General features: G+C 37.1%; 2 protein-coding genes across 2 annotated transcripts in view; one reads left to right on the top strand and one right to left on the bottom strand.

Moving 5' to 3' along the window:
• The window catches only part of rxfp3.3a2 (relaxin family peptide receptor 3.3a2), a 446,825-nt gene that overhangs the window by 397,628 nt on the left and 32,002 nt on the right, over nucleotides 1-17,195 (top strand). The window lies entirely within an intron of this gene.
• The window catches only part of adamts7 (a disintegrin-like and metallopeptidase (reprolysin type) with thrombospondin type 1 motif, 7), a 60,047-nt gene that overhangs the window by 17,370 nt on the left and 25,482 nt on the right, over nucleotides 1-17,195 (bottom strand). The window contains exons 14-20 of the mRNA XM_083558697.1: nucleotides 15,728-15,848; nucleotides 15,358-15,602; nucleotides 13,542-13,689; nucleotides 3,572-3,698; nucleotides 2,769-2,982; nucleotides 610-1,938; nucleotides 278-430 (exon numbers count right to left, since the gene is read on the bottom strand). Of these exons, the coding sequence (XP_083414823.1) occupies nucleotides 278-430; nucleotides 610-1,938; nucleotides 2,769-2,982; nucleotides 3,572-3,698; nucleotides 13,542-13,689; nucleotides 15,358-15,602; nucleotides 15,728-15,848 (2,337 nt within the window). The remainder of the gene's footprint in view (nucleotides 1-277; nucleotides 431-609; nucleotides 1,939-2,768; nucleotides 2,983-3,571; nucleotides 3,699-13,541; nucleotides 13,690-15,357; nucleotides 15,603-15,727; nucleotides 15,849-17,195) is intronic.

Raw genomic sequence — 17,195 nt, 5'->3', positions numbered from 1 at the left:
ATCCAATTTAGCTAACAAACTGTCTGCAAAACAATATTGTGACTATTATTTTCTTTTATGCCCACAAAGACAAAGAACATTACATTTAAAAAATTTAAGTGAAATCAATGGCATCCATTCATCCATTAAAAATACATCAAGAATTAAGAAACCATTAAGAAATTACATCACTATATGAATGATAACTCAGAAAGGTTTATTGTGAAATAATTTATAATGATACAGATATTATGTCTATGTATTGCCCAATTCTAGGCTGTAGCTATGATTATATTACCTTGCTCCATTCTCCTGCCTTCCAAATAGCACATGGCCGAAGGTGGCAGCGTCGAGCCGGTAATGGCCTCTTAGCCATATCACAGTCAGAGTCGTTCCCTGTGCTGCACTGCACCGACCTCCAAATGGCACCAAGCCCACAGCTGGTGGAACACTGCAACACAAAAGCATTGCGGGTAGATCTTAAAGCAGGCAACTCAATGCAAAACGCAAAAGGAACACTCTCCAAGCATTTGTATGATTTATAGGAAGTAACAAAGCATAATTAGTCAGAAGGTGTTCTTTAATTAAAATTAACAATAGCGTAAAGGGATGAAGGGATGGACTACTCACAGAGCTCCAGTTGCTGGTAGTCCAGATGGCAGTTGAAGCTGATGGGAGCAGGCGGACTGTAAATGGCTCAGTGGTGGCTTGAGGCTTAGTGTTAGAACCCTGAGATGGATATGCTGAGGAAACAGGGGAAGTGTATTCGTCGAACCATGGCAGTGAAGGAACAATGAACTTATTGTACTCAAGCTCTGTCCAGGAGGCAAACAAAGGGGCCGGCGTTGTAATCCTTCTGTGTTCTGGGATTGAAAATGGTTCTTTGGGTGATTCAACTTTTGTACCAATGTCCCCATTCAGTTGGGAATTAAATGTTTCCATAGTTTCACTTAGTGGTAACACAGTCGGTGCCATAGTCCACTCCTCATTAGCATGGAGATCTTGCTGTGCTCGCTCTTTGGTTTGGTTTGTACCACCTTCTCCATCACTCTTATTCACATCCTTATTGTTTTTCAACCTTCCGAACATCTTGGTTGCATTATTGTCTGTCTGAATCTCTGAATATTTATTATAATGCTCAGATCTTATATCAATATTTGACATGGCGTCATCTACTGTTGGTATTCCCTCAGATGGTACCGAATCCGTAGGCACTAGGCTCTGTATAGTGTCAGGGTTAAGAGTTGGGATATAAAACTCCTTCCGTTTCTGAGAGAATATAGTGATGGGAGAGCGTGGCCTGGCTGTTGTACCAACAGATAGAACAAAGTCCTCTGAAAGAACTATATCCTCTTCCGAGTTGCTTTCATCTGTTTGGTCAGAAAGAGGACTCTCAGTAGTAGAGCCAATTGGTGGGACCATAGTATAGCTTGTAAATGAGGTAGTTATGGAAGGATTTGCTCCTTCCCTGTAAACTGTGTTAAGACTGGGTTTGGGTTCCTGATTCAAATGAATTCCTGAGTAATCAGATGCACCATTTCCCTCACTGTCAAAATCATATGAGAGATCCTCATGAAATTTTATAAAGTTGTAATCATAATAAAAATCATCAACGAGAAAGTTTGTTTTAATTGACTTGTCTAATTCAATTTGATTGTTATATGAGAAATCACCCGCAATGATGCTGTTGAGAGTATTGTCTTCTCCTGGCTCAATGCTAACTGTTCCCTTGCCTGATTTCGTTATATGGTTGTTTTCAAGTATCGAGTTTATCTCGTTAAAAACGTCCTTGCTTGACGAGCCACTACCAGACCAGTCACTGTCTATGTTTGTGGGGCAGTCTTGAATCTTGCATGGCTTGACAGAAGCAGGCTTGGCTTGAGGATCACAGTCAACCATGGTGTTCCAGCTGCATGTCACCTTACGTGTCTGTACGCCATTCGAGCAGCTCACAGAGCACTGCAAATTACAGAAACACTCAGAACAAAGGCATAACTGTCTGTATTTTACACTTTTTGAAACAACTATTAATATTTTACTCATGAAGGATTTAATGTTATATATCAATTTAAAATAGCATTCTGGCCAGAATTAATTGCATAAGTCTGCAGAGCATGAGACATAGAGCTAAATGTCACATTTTACTATAAAGAGTTTCAATGAAACATGAAGCTAAACAGTGTGGGCTTTGTAAGATTTGTGCTTTAGGCTGGTTCCTAAAATTGCAGTCCAATTGTCCCTCGAAACTGAACCTGAATGAAATGCATTGCCATTTGAGCTGAAGTTCTTGGCCATTAAATTTTTTTTTTTAAGTTGCTCTAGAAAGAAAAGAAAAAAGTGTTTTTTTGAATTTATTATATTAATCTATGTTCAATTCTTTTTATTCCAATTAATTCAAATGTATGTGAATAGCATTTTTACAAAAAGTCACAAAACAAAGCAGCTTTACTGATAAATATAGATGTAAAAACTCAGACAGAGGCAACGGCTGCTTTGGAGCAAAAAAATACAAAAGGGAACCCATTATTTTGTAAGTGACTCATGATAGAATCGAAACATATATATTTGCACATTTCTTTTTCTTTGCTGCTGTAACAGAGACATTTCCCCACTGTGGGACGAATAAAGGTATATCTTATCTTAAAATAATTATTAGGCAACAGTTGTTAAAAATAAATGTATTTGAATGTATATATAGGATATTAATATTTAGTGTGATCATTATCATTATGTTCTTTCTAATTTTAGAAAGCCTATCACACTGCTACTTACACCAGTTGAAATCTTACCTCTGACCAGTTTCCTGTAGTCCAGTCTGCAGGACAGGAAATGTGTGTGTTGCAGTGAGAGATTGACTCAGGCCTAGGCAATTGATGGCATTCAGCTGGCAGAAGGGCTTCATGTTTTTCCAGTCCCAAACTCCGAATACACACCACTGTTCTCTTAGTCAGGCCTGATCCACCACAGCTTGTTGAGCACTTCTGCCATTCTCCAGCCCACCATCTGCAGAAAATGAGAGCAATTCAAACCATGGTGTGCCTTGAACATCTACTTTTTCTTCTCAGAATGTTTAAAGTCAGTTAAAGGAGCTAAGGGCTTCTCCTTTAACTTTTAATAAAAATAAAAAATTTATGATTGGAATTTTGCCAGCCTGAGATGTTCAAAAAGTGATTAATATATTGAGCATATAGATTTACAGCACAGTTTTATTTCAATCCTAATTAGTGCAATACACTGCTCTAAACATTTTTGGCACCCCAAATTTTCCAGAACTTTCCATGAACTGAATTGCCGACAGCAAAATTCTGCATATTTTATATTGAAGGGGATGTTAAATGTGTGAAACCTCATGAAGCACAATAGATGGAGAACAGGTGAAATGTGCTATTTTTCACTGATGGCAGTAAATAATTTTGCTGGTCTTTTAAAAAGATAACAAAAGATACATCATCTTAACTGTGTGCAATTGTTTAACTTTGCATCATGAGGGGTGCCAATAACTTGAAACAAATAAACCCTCTAGAGAACTCTACAAATATACTGTTAGAACATCAGAGAAAGAAGAAAGGTGCAATCTGCGGATAGAACTCACGTAGCCAGGCATAATCCAGGATTGCAGCTTACACGATTGTCATCAGGCCTAGTGGATGCATCACAGTAATGTTCCTCCACAATTCCAAACGTCCGCTCGACACAATGCACAACTTGTCTTTTGACACCTTGAACAAAACCCAATTTTTTTCTGTGGTGTAAATGGCAGTAAATAGGATTTAAAAATCATGCCTTGCCTGTAATCTGTTCCATGGTCCTATAAATGCATAAATGCTTAGTCTGGTAAATTTTAATCTGAATCCCCAACAGAGTTTGAGTAATGTTGCATTAATCAGCAGTATAAGGTCTATAACCTAAAGACTTGAAACCGAACTAGAGAGTGAGAGATTGTTTGCTATTCACGAAAGTCTCTAGTGTCTGCATTTATTAATGTTTTATGTACCATTGGTGTCTTAAAGACAGCAATGAACAGCAATGTTCCTAAAGACATAAAAATACATTAAAACCCTAACTAAAGAAATATAACTTTACTCTGGGAAAAAGTTGCCAGGAGAAAGTCCATCATGCACAATACCTCCACTCTAACACTCAACACTCAAAGTTAAAATTTCAACCACATAAATCACATATACATCAACACATTGCTTAAGAAGCCATCAGACAATACGGTTTTCTTCAAATGCACCACCCACTGGAAGACAGTCCATTGCAAACCCAATGGAGGACAGTTATTCTCGACTTGAACAGTGAAAGTCATCCATCTAGTGAATTAAACAGTGAGTTAAAGAATGCAGCACCAAATTTCAATAAAACTACAGCAGTAGCCAACCTCCTCCTACATTAAAATACAGAGAATACTGCCATGTCCCATAATTCATCTGACAGACAAAATTACTTAGACAGAAATAAGACACACAAACTGTTTGCAGAGAGTCTGAAAGAATTTAAGTGCAAATTCAAGACCCAGAATTTTCAAAAAGCACACTGCTGCTGTTAGGTGTAAACGCAATTTAAAAACAAAACTACAAAGTTAAACAAAAAAAATTATGAAAGGAATATACACTATATGGCCAAATGTATGTAGATACCTGACCATGGAAGCACCCAATTGTCTAGAATGTCTTTGTGCTCTAGCATTACAACTTCCCTTCACTGGAAGTGTGGGACCCCAAATCTCTATAATCCTGAGTTTAATCTGGATGATCTAGAATCCACAGCATCAAGACTTTCAGAAGAAACTTTGAATGCTCAACAACAAACCCTTTACTCCTAGTCTGCAAGCAATTCTTTATCAAATGTATGAATTTCTTGAATGCCTTTCAGTTTGGGTTTTAAAAAGCTTTGAGTCAATGTTCAAAGTGAGACGTATGATTCATAATGTTCTTTGTAACCTATTATGGACTTACTGAGGATATCAAGTACAAAAGAAGCAAGTAATTTTTTTCTTTTTCAGCATAGACTTTAGAAAAAAGAGGAATTATGTCATGAACAGGAAAATGGCCTTTTCCCAAAGGCTAGCACAGATGTATGATAAAGTAATGGGTTCTCCAGTTTCTGAAAAGCCCACAGTCTACAGTGCGCTACACTAAAACACTGAGATGGAGCAGAACAAGATAAGCCTCAAAATGAGCATAGGACATAAAATTACCACACATGCCTCTGTAGCATATCATAAATTATATACAGAGTACATGTACATGTGTTTTGCAAGTATCAGTTATGATATCTTAACCCAGCCATTAGGGTTGCACAAGCCAGTGCACTCTTAGTGCCGGTCCCATGCCCGGATAAATGGGGAGGGTTGCGTTAGTGTCAGGGTGCGAGTAAAACAGGAGGCGGACGCCGGAATACAGCTCGCTCAGGTTTAATGATAAGATGAGGGAGAGAGATACACACTCACACACGCACACACACATGGCAGTCTTTAGGTTGAAAGAGTCCAAGGTGCGCTAGGGGAGAAGTGTAGCTGATCTGAGATGCGCGGGGAGGAGACGCACAGCCGGTACCGGATAGTAGAGTCCGAATGGGACGGACAGAGGCGAGTACTTCATGCAACCGTAAAGCCATGCAGCAATACGTAACATCTAACACATACAATAACGAACGCAGGGTGAGTGGTTTATGTAGGAGCGGGGTGGAGTGATGAGGAGCTTCAGGTGTGCGTGATTAGGCCTGGAGCTCCAAAGAGAGTGGGGGCATGATTGATGATGAGCCCCAGGTGTGCGTGGTTAAACCTGGAGCTCTAGGGAGAGTGGAGGCATAGAGAGCCACCAAAGGGGGCGTGGCAGGTGGATCCCTGAGAGTTAAAAAGGGCATCCATCTTAAAAACGTGCCAAATCAAACATGCGGATCACGAATACGGATGATCCGCTGTGGCGACCCCTAATAGGAGAAGCCGAAAGAAAGTAGAAAGTTATGATATCTTAAGTCTGTAACAGTACTGCTTTTATAGTAGCCACTGTAATTCAAATGACAGGTGTGTGCTTACTTTTATTACAATTTCTGCATTAACAGTTCACTCACAGGGACTTGCCTCTTGGATGGTGTACAAAATTCAAGGCTGATCATAAACAAATAAATATATGTTGTTTAATTTAAAAAAGACCTAATTATAGAAATTGTCTGGGAAAGGTTTATTTAATATTTACAGTCTCCACTGTCAGTGATTTCTGTAATCCGTATGATGCCAAGTTCCATAAGCATAAAAGCACGGGATTGTCTTCAGGACATAGAAATGTTTCTGGTTTCTTAGTAAAAGGACAAACTATTTTTTGTCTTATTAACCCCGTGAGGGAACGGCTAGTTATAGTACTATAATGTAAATGACAATGACAGGATAATAGGAACTAACTTTTTACACAGGCATTCCACACTAGTATATGTAAATACAAATAGATAAAAATTATATATAAATATAATAAATAAACAAATATTACACAAAATATTGGCAAAATATTTTTGCTATATAGATGAAATGAAAGCACTTTAATTTCACTTATCCACTTTTAAAGTGGTAACATTGTGAATTATTATAATTTTTTTTTTTATAACAGCATGCCCCATCATGTTTTATTCCTTACTTATTATATAAGTGTGTGGTGTGTGTGTGTGTGTGTGTGTGTGTGTGTGTGTGTGTGTGTGTGTGTGTGTGTGTGCGTGTGTGTGTGTGTGTGAGCATGTGTCTATTCTTAATAAAGATGCAACTCTGCATCTAAATATAATTTGGAGAGATTCATATTATTCAAGTGATGAAAAAAATCCTTAATGCAGCCAGTAAAAAAAACATCTGCAAAAACAAAAAAACCCAACTGTAATAGTCAAAGAACCAATGACAAAGTTAATAGCCTTTCTGAAAATGCTATAACAGAAGTTTTTTTCAGTTCTACACCATATAACGTTACTATATACACTATATTTATTAAGATTAAGATTAACACATACTAAGATTAACACATACTTTTGTATGCATTTATAATTACATTTAATGTTGGTGAATGTCCCCAATGTGAATGTTTCTGATATTACATACTTATGTATGAATAGTTGCACAAACTGCAGAACTCTCTTGAAGTTAAATATAAAAGATAGAAAAAATAATATATATATAAGATACTGTATAATAATAATAATAATAATAATAATAATAATAATAATAATAGTAAAAGGAATTTGAAAAGCTCCTTTAAATCTATTGTCATAAATACTGCAACATTTTTTCATGACCAATCAGAATCAAGAACTTAATAGATTTTAAAAAGAGAGTTGTGTGTCATTAGGGATTTAATGGAATAATGTGAAATACCACATTTCGGTCTACTATCTTATGCAAAATGTAATACGAGTCGAATATGAAATTTCATATATTATTCTAAAATAATATTATATACTATTGTTATATTCATATTATAATAGACTTAATTGGTCTTTTATAGAAATCCTGAGGCTATTTAAAATGTTTTATGAGAAGGTTATATAGTTTTGAAACACATTGCAACTGACAACCCATTGAGAATTCCAAGATAATTTTGCAGAATACTCATGTTTTTGAGAACAGTGAATCAATGATAAGTCTTTTTTTGGTTTTATCTGATTTCTAAGAGCATGTCCCTATAATGCCTTTCATCAAACTAAAGCAGTGGCCATATTCTTCGTTGTTTCTTGTGCAGTAAGGTCAGACTTAATAAGTTCAGCACACAACTAATGAGGAGATTTATCCAGTAGGGAATTACTGAATTATAGATAACAGAAACGGAAAATATAAAGAACAAAAGTCTGTATTTGAAAAAAGGATATGAAGTGAGAGAGGTGAGATAAGCTTTGATGATTTTAGCATAAAATTTTAGCAAGATACTAATTGGGTGCTCATAGCTTTCTATTACATAGCAATTTCCCACTGAAAAATAAGAAGCATCATTTTAGCACTAAACTTTTCTTGGCAAAACAAATACAAAACTTCTGAGTTTCACATCTTTTTATGATGTGAAGATGCGCCACCACTCGATCTCAATGGCTCTTATGTAATATCAAACATAATTGCTTGTTCTTTCACTCATATGATTGCTAACACAAATGCCACAAAGCAAACTCAACAAATAATCTATGTACTAGATGGACCACTTCAAACCTTTTTTGCAGATGCTCAAGTGTCCACCACGTGAGGCTACTGCGATAGACATAAATAAGGAGCTGAAGGGCATGGCTATTGGCTGGGTATAGTAGCAGTAATCTTACAACTCCACTGTAAAAAACATGAGGAAATAACATAATGTCTTTCTCGGGTACTAATTAAAGCTCAAGCCACAGTAAAGACAAATAAAAGTGCAATATTCTTAAAATAAAGTTGCTATTTTCTTTTTTTTTTTTTTTACATTTGATGGCAAATCTGAATTGAATTGAAGTCAGAAAGAAGTTACAGCATGCTGTTATAGGAAATGTAATCCATAACAAGGTGGTGTGGCTACAAATTACTTTATAATGGCTGGATGTTGGGTTTTTGGGAGATTGGATGTGCTTTCTGATAGTAAACTATGAATGCAAGCTGTGTTCAATTTCTTTCTTTTCTTTTAGTTAGACAGCTAAGACTAGCTGGCTAGCACTCTTACGCTGTCAGTGTTGTAGCGGTCTGTTTGTGTGTAACTGTTCATTCTGTAATAAGAAAAAAAGATGTTCTTCATCCTGGTGGCTATCTTGTAAATTGCCCTGAGGTAAAGCATAATAAAGCAGCAGCACCTGCGATGGTTGTGCAAAGGCAGAATTCACCATTGAGAACATATACAATTACATACAGACCAATGTGTGTGAGTGGTTCAGGACTGTAGATTGAAACTTTCATGACATTTTCCACAATTTCAGAAAGAGCTTAAAGTCTATTTTGGATTTAACTGCTCGGTCTGACCAATCCAAGGCTTGATTACAAATTGTTGTACAACATGGAAGGTTTGCGAAACCATCACACTATGTCCATGTACGCATTGTGGAAGCCATCCAAACATTGTTTCCACATTAAGTATGTTGCATGCCTGAAACCTTTCCAGGCAACCTCAGCTGTTAGCTTGGCACAATATCACTAACTCTGTGTGAAGTTTTAAATGTTTTTACGGATGCAATGCAATGATTTTGGAAGAGTTGCATCCATGGTGGTGTATTACGTATGCAAAATAAAATCTTCCTCCAAATCTCTGTCTGTTCTGTTAATGAATATTGTTGGGAAAGCCGTGTTTGAATATATTTAACTCAACATGACATGCTAATCATTTATGTTTAATTATTTAATCAAAACATCCTCAGTGTTGCAGCTATAATAGATCGGGTGATAATTAGCTTATAAAACACTGGCACAGCTTTTTCTCACGTATCATAGCTCTTATTTATTCAACCACTCAAACTCAATTTCCTGTTAATCATTCAACACTCATATCATCCAGCTTGTCAATTCTCTTGCCAGAAGAGCCTCTTTTCATTAAGTACCTGTCTTTTTTGATGCTCAGAATGAAACGGAAATAAATAATTAAATAAATAAATAAATCCCACAAGTGTCTTAAATTACAATGAACCCAACTGTACCTTTTGTGACATCTCACCACAGCAAGACAGCTTCAAATCAGCAACTCAGCAACCCAATGCAATTTATTCAGAACATGACAAGACAATTAAAAAACTTCTCTAAAACCACATGAAATCAGTCCACATTTTCTTGCATATTTAGTCAAACCTTATTAGATTAAGAGAGTCAGAGTTCAAGCACTGCACTTGTCATTTCTTTTTTTGTCTATTTAGGAAATTTACTGTGCTTTTACATCATAAAAATAAGAGCCACATGTAGATACAGGATCTTTCTTTTTTCAAACTTTATTATTGAAATAATTAACATAACTAACTACAGCACCCAGACTCGCTGCGCTGTTCATTTAAAGACAACCTGCAACTGTTGCCAACCAATAACAGGAAAGTAGAGTCATAACTTCAAGCATTTAATTTAAGAGTAATTTCTAGTTTCAGATTCAGCAGATTCAATGGCCTATTAAAATGAATTAGCAAACAAATTTGAGTATTTAAAATTATTTTGTTAACTTTTGTCCAGATTGATCTGAAGATGACATACAAGATGTATTTCTGTTTTTGAAATTAAATATAAAATGGTGCAAAAATATACATTTGTGGATCTTGACATGATAGGTGTAAACATTTACCTTGACCCACAAAATCCAGATATGCCTAGATTTTACATTTTGGACACAAGGTTCAAATGTTTTGACCATAAAATTACATTAGAAATACAAAATTCCAAATTAGGCACAAAATTGACCTGATAGCGAAATTAGACTGTTGGCAGTATTTGGTGAAATTTTTTTTCAGAATGCTCCTTAGATCCTCTCTAATCAGTGTGCCAATTTTACCTGATGGCACTATAGGATGCCATAAAAGTATAACAATACTAATCTATAAATACATTTTCAGTTAATGATAAATTGGTCTATTGTTACATAAGGTTATACTATACTATAATTATATTGCTTCCCATATCAGTTCTCTGTTGAAGATCCAGTGTCTAAGAATTACTTTTCTTGCTATATACAGCATCCTGTTTAATTCTGAATAATGTTTACTTGATATGTGTAATAATTTATACATTTAGGAGAATATATCTGCATAACATCATGAAGCCATCAACTTGCATCACTCTCCAGAATTTCTAATCATTTGCACATCCTAAACACATACAGTGCACCTGGAAAGTATTCACAGAGCTTCACTTTTTCCACATTTTGTTATGTTACAGCCTTATCCTTCCAAAAAAGATTAAATTAATTATTATTTCCATTATTTTATAAACAATACCCCATAATGACAAAATAAAAGACGTTTGTTTAAAATCTTTGCAAATATATTACATATTTTAAACATGGAATGAAAATCACGCACATAAGTATTCACAGACACTCAAAATTCAGCTCAGGTGTTTTCACTGATCATCCTTGAGATGTTTCTACAACTTGATTGGAGTGGAGGTAAATTTAGTTGATTGGACATGATTTAGAAAGGCACACACCTGTCTATATAAGGTCCCTGTCAGAAAATCACGGGACATGATGCAAGGCCAGATTATTCTGTCAGAAACTCATGGGGGACTGGGTGAGTGAGCACTGGGAGGAAGGACCCAAATGCAGGATTCACACAGGGGTACAAAAAAAAAAACAGGCTTTAATTAAAAGGCAACTGTGCAATGAGGCAAGGCAAAAACACAGTCCAAAAAATTCTTGGCAGGCACGAAAATCCTGTGGCATGAGGAAAGTCGAGTGCCAGCGGCGGACACAGCTGGACTTGAGGCGAACTGCCACTGTTTAGAAAGCCTTGGAGATTAGGAGAGGCCGGATGAAGTTTGGAGTGAGGCTCCAGGTGGATGCCCCAAGCACTTTCTAGCCGATGTGATGAGGTGGAGTGACACCCTCTGCGGAGGTCTGAGGCAGAGCGACGCCCTCAGCAAAACCCAGGGGCCAGGCAAACACCTTGGAGAAACCCAGGGGAGGAGCAACGTAGTCAGAGCTCAGGGGAATGGAGAGACAGCCGTTTTAGTAGGTTATATAAAACCATTTGGTTTGACAGGCAAACAGAACAAAAGGGGCAGTGCGAGAAAACCAAATCCAAAAACAGACCAGAGTTCAAACCAGAAGCAGAGCAGAAACCGGAAGTGCGCATCACATACCTGGAAGATCCTGACGGTCCCACAGTTAACAGTGCATGTTAGAGCACAAACCAAGCCATGAAAACCAAGAAATTGTCTGTAGACCTCCGAGACAGAATTGTATCGAGGCACAGATATGAGGAAGGGTACAGAAAAATTTCTGCAGCATTAAAGGTCCCTATGTGCACAGTGGCCTCCATCATCACTAATAAATGGAAGAAGTTTGGAACCACCAGAATTCTTTCTTTAGCTGGCCGCTTGGCCAAACTGAGCAATCGGGGGAAAAGGTCCTTAGTCAGGAAGGTGACCAAAGACCCGATGGTCACACTGAAAGAGCTCCAGCGTTCTCCAGAGAGGAGAACCTTTCAAAACTTTTCAACTATCTCTGCAGCACTCCACCAATCAGGCCTATATGGTATAGTGACCAGACAGAAGCCAATTCTCTGTAAAAGGCAAATGACAGCCCACAAGGAGTTTGCCAAAAGGTACCTGAAGGAATCTCAGACCATGAAAAACAAAGATTGAATTCCTTAGCCTGAATGCCAAGCATCATGTCTTGAGGAAGCCAGGCACCGCTCATCCCCTGGCCAATGCCATTCCTACAGTGAAGCATCGTGGTGGCAGCATCATGCTGTTTTTCAGTGGCAAGAACTGGGAGACTAGTCAGGATAGAGGGAAAGATGAATTCTGTGAATACTTATTTACGTGATTTTTTCCTTTTTTTTTTATAAATTAATTTTCAAATATTTCGAACATATTTTCACGCTGTCAATTTTGAGGAAAATAATGACTTGAATATTTTGGAATAAGGCTATAACATTAATTGTGGAAAAACTGAAGCGCTGTGAATACTTCCAGATGCACTGTATATTCATGCAGCACTATTCTAACAATATACTGGACATATCTTTTAGTTCAGTGATTGCCATCTGTTAATTCATATGTATCCTCATGTTCAGTCACCATTTTCTTAGATGATTATTTTCAGGCTGGTAACAGGTGAAACATGGCATTATGAAAAAAAAATCATCCCTCAGATTGCAATAATCAATAAAAATCTGTCAGACTAGGAGATGCAACCCACACACAGGGGGGGATTTTAATTATCCGAATGGGCAGATTACAGTAAATCAATTTAAGCATGCTGTCAAATTATACAGAATTTATTAGATATCCTCCAGTAAGCCTTTAAACTTTACTAACCAAACCCTGTGTGCAAATAGCATGGATATGTCTGAGCAGTGCTTAAGCCCAGATCAGCTATCACAATATCAGACATACTACAATCCCAAAAGTCACAGGAGTCTGCCGCATATTGAAAGCGACTCCCACGTCCCAGAAAATTAAGTACAATTCCCTGGAAATATATGTTTTTGAGAGTGAACAAATAATTTACAATAGTAAATAGGCTATAGAAAAAAGCAAGTTTGTATCCCAATTAGTCTCTCTTTCTGCTAACTAGACCTATCAGTTTTCTCTGTGGGTATGATTTATAGTCTCCCACTCTCACGTGTCAGTTCATCCATCAGGTCAGTGTACCACTATTGTAATTTTGTGAACTGTAACAATATGGTAGTGTCCAAAAAGCATGTTGAGGTGAGTTTAACAGGTGTCGTTAATTTGTTAGCATAGCTAGTTGGCATGATGCATAGGAACTACTCTATAGACGTTCTTTATGATGAAACCGAGCTCCCTTTACATTCACTTAATTTCGTAAAAGAATGTGAAGGTATTACCCTGAAATTAGTTTTTGCCTGGTGGGATTTCTGGAATATGATATTTCTGCCTACATTTTGGTTGCATGAGAACACTGGGTTAAATATGATACCTGTTCCACATGTGGTGCTGCATTCCGTCCATGCGCCACGTTTCCACTGGAAATCAGAAGCAGAACTTCCATTATGGGACTCAGTCAGTACATTTCTACTGATGGTGTACTGGTACCTCACACCCGGGTTAGTCTCCTGAAAGAGCAGCTGGAAAACAGAGATGCTAAATTAAGCTGCATGTCAAGCCAAACCACACGCAAGCACACACAAACACAGGCCTCAACCCTACACAAAACCAGGACAATGTAAACACCAGGCATTCCTGCTCCTCCACATGGTGCGGAGGAGGACTGAGAGACAATCCTGCTCCAGGCTCATGTAGCCAGATAATATCCCTGAGTGAAAACTGTAATTCAAATTAATGTGAGTGACAAATAGGTTCTCCATCCAGACAGTTGCATGCTATTTTCTCTAGATAATGTTCTGAGAAAAGAGCATTCTTGATTGACGATCAAGTGTCACATAAGAGGTTCAAAACAAACCACTTCAACATGCTGGGATCTTAAAAAGCCATTAATTGTCTGAAAGTACACAAGGGGAGCTAATCTAAAGCACTCGGTATCCCTAAGCATGCAGGGAAGAAGCATGGATAATTACTGTGGTGCCAGGGCTCATTTCATACAAAGACCCTCTCTACAACACACACACACTGACACACACTGACTGTCACACACACACACACACACACACACACACACACACACACACACACACACACACAAACACAAACACAAACACACACAGACTGCTTGCCAAGCTTTTACAGATACCTCCTCTGTGTGAGGAAGCCCTTTAAGTCACGGTCCCTGATCATCTCTCTCCTGTCTGGCGTGCAGCTCTAATGAATACTGTCGGCACTTTCATGTGGCTGGAAGTCAGGCTCTAGCTTAAAAATGTAAGAATTTTTTGCAACTTATCTCTTCCCTGTAACTCAGAAATGTATATTATACTACAATTCAAGGGATTCATACTTGGAAAATGTAAATCTACTAAGATTATTCATACTGTTTTGTAGATTCTGCAAATATCATACAAAAAAGCTATATGGCAAAAAATCCAATAGAATACTAATACGCTGTGGCAGTTCGGTTATTTATTGTGCTAAACAACATAGCTACTAACACTGCTAGAATGGTAAAAGGCAACACAAATCATAACCCATGTATGTACTGTAGACTTCTACAAAACAGCAGTCAGCAACAGTATACAGTAAACAGAGAAGCCTGCCTATGAAATAATACATGTGGTATCTTTTTACATTTTTTTGGAGTAAACAAACTATACATAAGCAAAATATAAATATATAAAAGTCAGAATTTTACTCAAGGTTGTAAAATAAAAATATTAAAAAGATACTTACCTTGACCTTATAATACTTCGTAGGTATAATACATCAAATATACTTTCATAGAGTTATTGAACAAACACATTGCAATCATGCAATGATTTATAAGGTAAGCACATCTTATTTTTTTTCTGGGTAAAAGCTCAAGTTAAAGCCTGGCATTTGACATGTGTAATAATTTCAGTGCAAGAAATTGTGAAATTATATGGATGTCCCTTCGAGAAAAGCTGATTAAAATTATTGAAAGATAGAATATTATACATATAAAATAAAATATTAAACTTTTAACGTGAAACATAAATAGATAAAATATTAAACGTATATATAGAGAAACTGTCTTTAACTAAACTATGAGACATTGCATTTTAAGAAATAAGCTTTACAAGATATATGATTTAATATTTCAATATGGTTGAACTTAGATCCTTTTACTTTTTAACCAGGTCAAAAATGCACATTCTTTTAAATACCTGAATCCAAACAGGCTCCATGGTTGGTCCTGGAGAGGTCAGGTTCTCCTGCTGGCCTGTTCTCTCATACATAAACACCGTCCCTGCTGCTTTGTACTCTCCAGTCCACTGAATTGTCCAGTCACCATTTAGAAAATACTTTTCTGGGTTGTTGCTGCGTAAAGCCAGAAAGTTACCAGCTTCGGCCACCTCCTCGATGCGAATGTCCCGTGCTCCTTCTGGAATTAAGCCAATGTCTACATAGCCTGAGACAAAAAACACAACACAAATTTATTTTTAAATCCTTAGTACTAAAGGAATGTTAAAGGCCAGTAACAGAAAGTGTTTTCTCACAACTTAAGGCTTTATTCAGCAATTCAAAAGGTCATACCCAGGCCTTCACTCTTCTCAAAGGTCTTCTTCACGGTTTCACAAGTGGATCCGTTGCCATGGCAAACTCCACAATGGTCCTCAGCTGCATTGGATTCGATCTCATAATCACAGCCAATACTCTACAGCACAGGTCAATCGTAGCACATTTATAAAGAGTATTTAGAAACCATTGTCCATTGCTATGTTATAATAAAATAATAAAATAAAATTTAAAGATCTCTGGTGTCTTTAAATCATGATAATAAACAATACCAAAAAGAAATAAACTTGGATAAAGTAACGGCAAATTAATTTTAAATGGCTGGTTCTGTTTATATTAATATTACTATTTTATTGTATTCATTTATTATAAGGCACATTTTTTATTGAAATTACAGCCTGTTCTTTGTAAGTTTTAAAGTAATAAAGCCTGAAGTTTACCTGAGGTGTCCTGTTGCAGCTTAAATGAGATAACAATAGTTTATATACCGTATTTTTCAGACTATAAGCCGCTACTTTTTACCCACGTTTTGAACCCCGCGGCTTAAACAACGAAGCGGCTAATTTATGAATTTTTCCTGGGTTTTTCCCGGTTTCACAAACTTCAAGCCAAAAAACTGAGCGACATATCATTAAACCAATGAAATTTTCCAAACGGAAACGAAAAAACGCACCTCACCTGTGTTCTGAGCTGCATGGCTTTGGGAGAAAAGCTTTCACTGGGTGATTTTTAAACGCACAACAATGCCAAAAGATAAACTCCAGAGAGAAATAGTTGTGAAAGGAAGGAGGAAGACAGTGAACAATGACTTTCTTGGTAGGCTGCTGTTTAGATACAAGCCATTGTAGCACATTGAGTCTGGGTGAAGGGAGAGCTCGCTAACTCCAGTTGCAACAGAAATCATATAAGCGCAGACAGGTTTCCAAAACTCGTGCTTTTTTATTTTTCTTGGCAACAGCATTACGGGTAAGTCAAAGAAACGTAGAAATGAGCATCAGAAAATAATAAGGACATAATTCTCGTCTTGAACACACGCAGTAATAGCGGAAAAATGCAGTGGCAGGCTATTCCCAATATACCGCTATGCTCCTAAAGAAAGCGCAACATATATTACCGTCAGCTTTCGTTAAAGCCTGTGTCAAGTTTATTAGCGTAGACAGGCTTATAGACAGGTGCGGCTTATTTATGTTAAAAATAAAAATATTTGTAAAATTCAGTTGTTGCGGCTTATATATGGGTGTGCTTTATAGTCCGGAAATTATGGTAATGGGGAATTTAGGTTGATGTTGGAGTTCTGATTATGAGTTTAAATTGGTCATGGGTTCAAATTCCAACACCACCAAGGTGCCACTGCTGGGCCATTGAGCATGGCCCTTAACCCTCATCTGTTCAGTTGTATAAATGAGATCATTCTAAATCACTCTGGATAAGTTCATCTGACAAATGAAAAGAAAAAATATTAATTACCTTAATAAAATATTAAATA

The sequence above is a fragment of the Silurus aristotelis genome (genome assembly GCF_946808225.1).
Source record: "Silurus aristotelis genome assembly, chromosome: 13".
Lineage (NCBI taxonomy): Eukaryota > Metazoa > Chordata > Actinopteri > Siluriformes > Siluridae > Silurus > Silurus aristotelis.
Note: the sequence above shows the minus strand (reverse complement) of the source record. Positions and strands in the feature narration are given on the sequence as shown.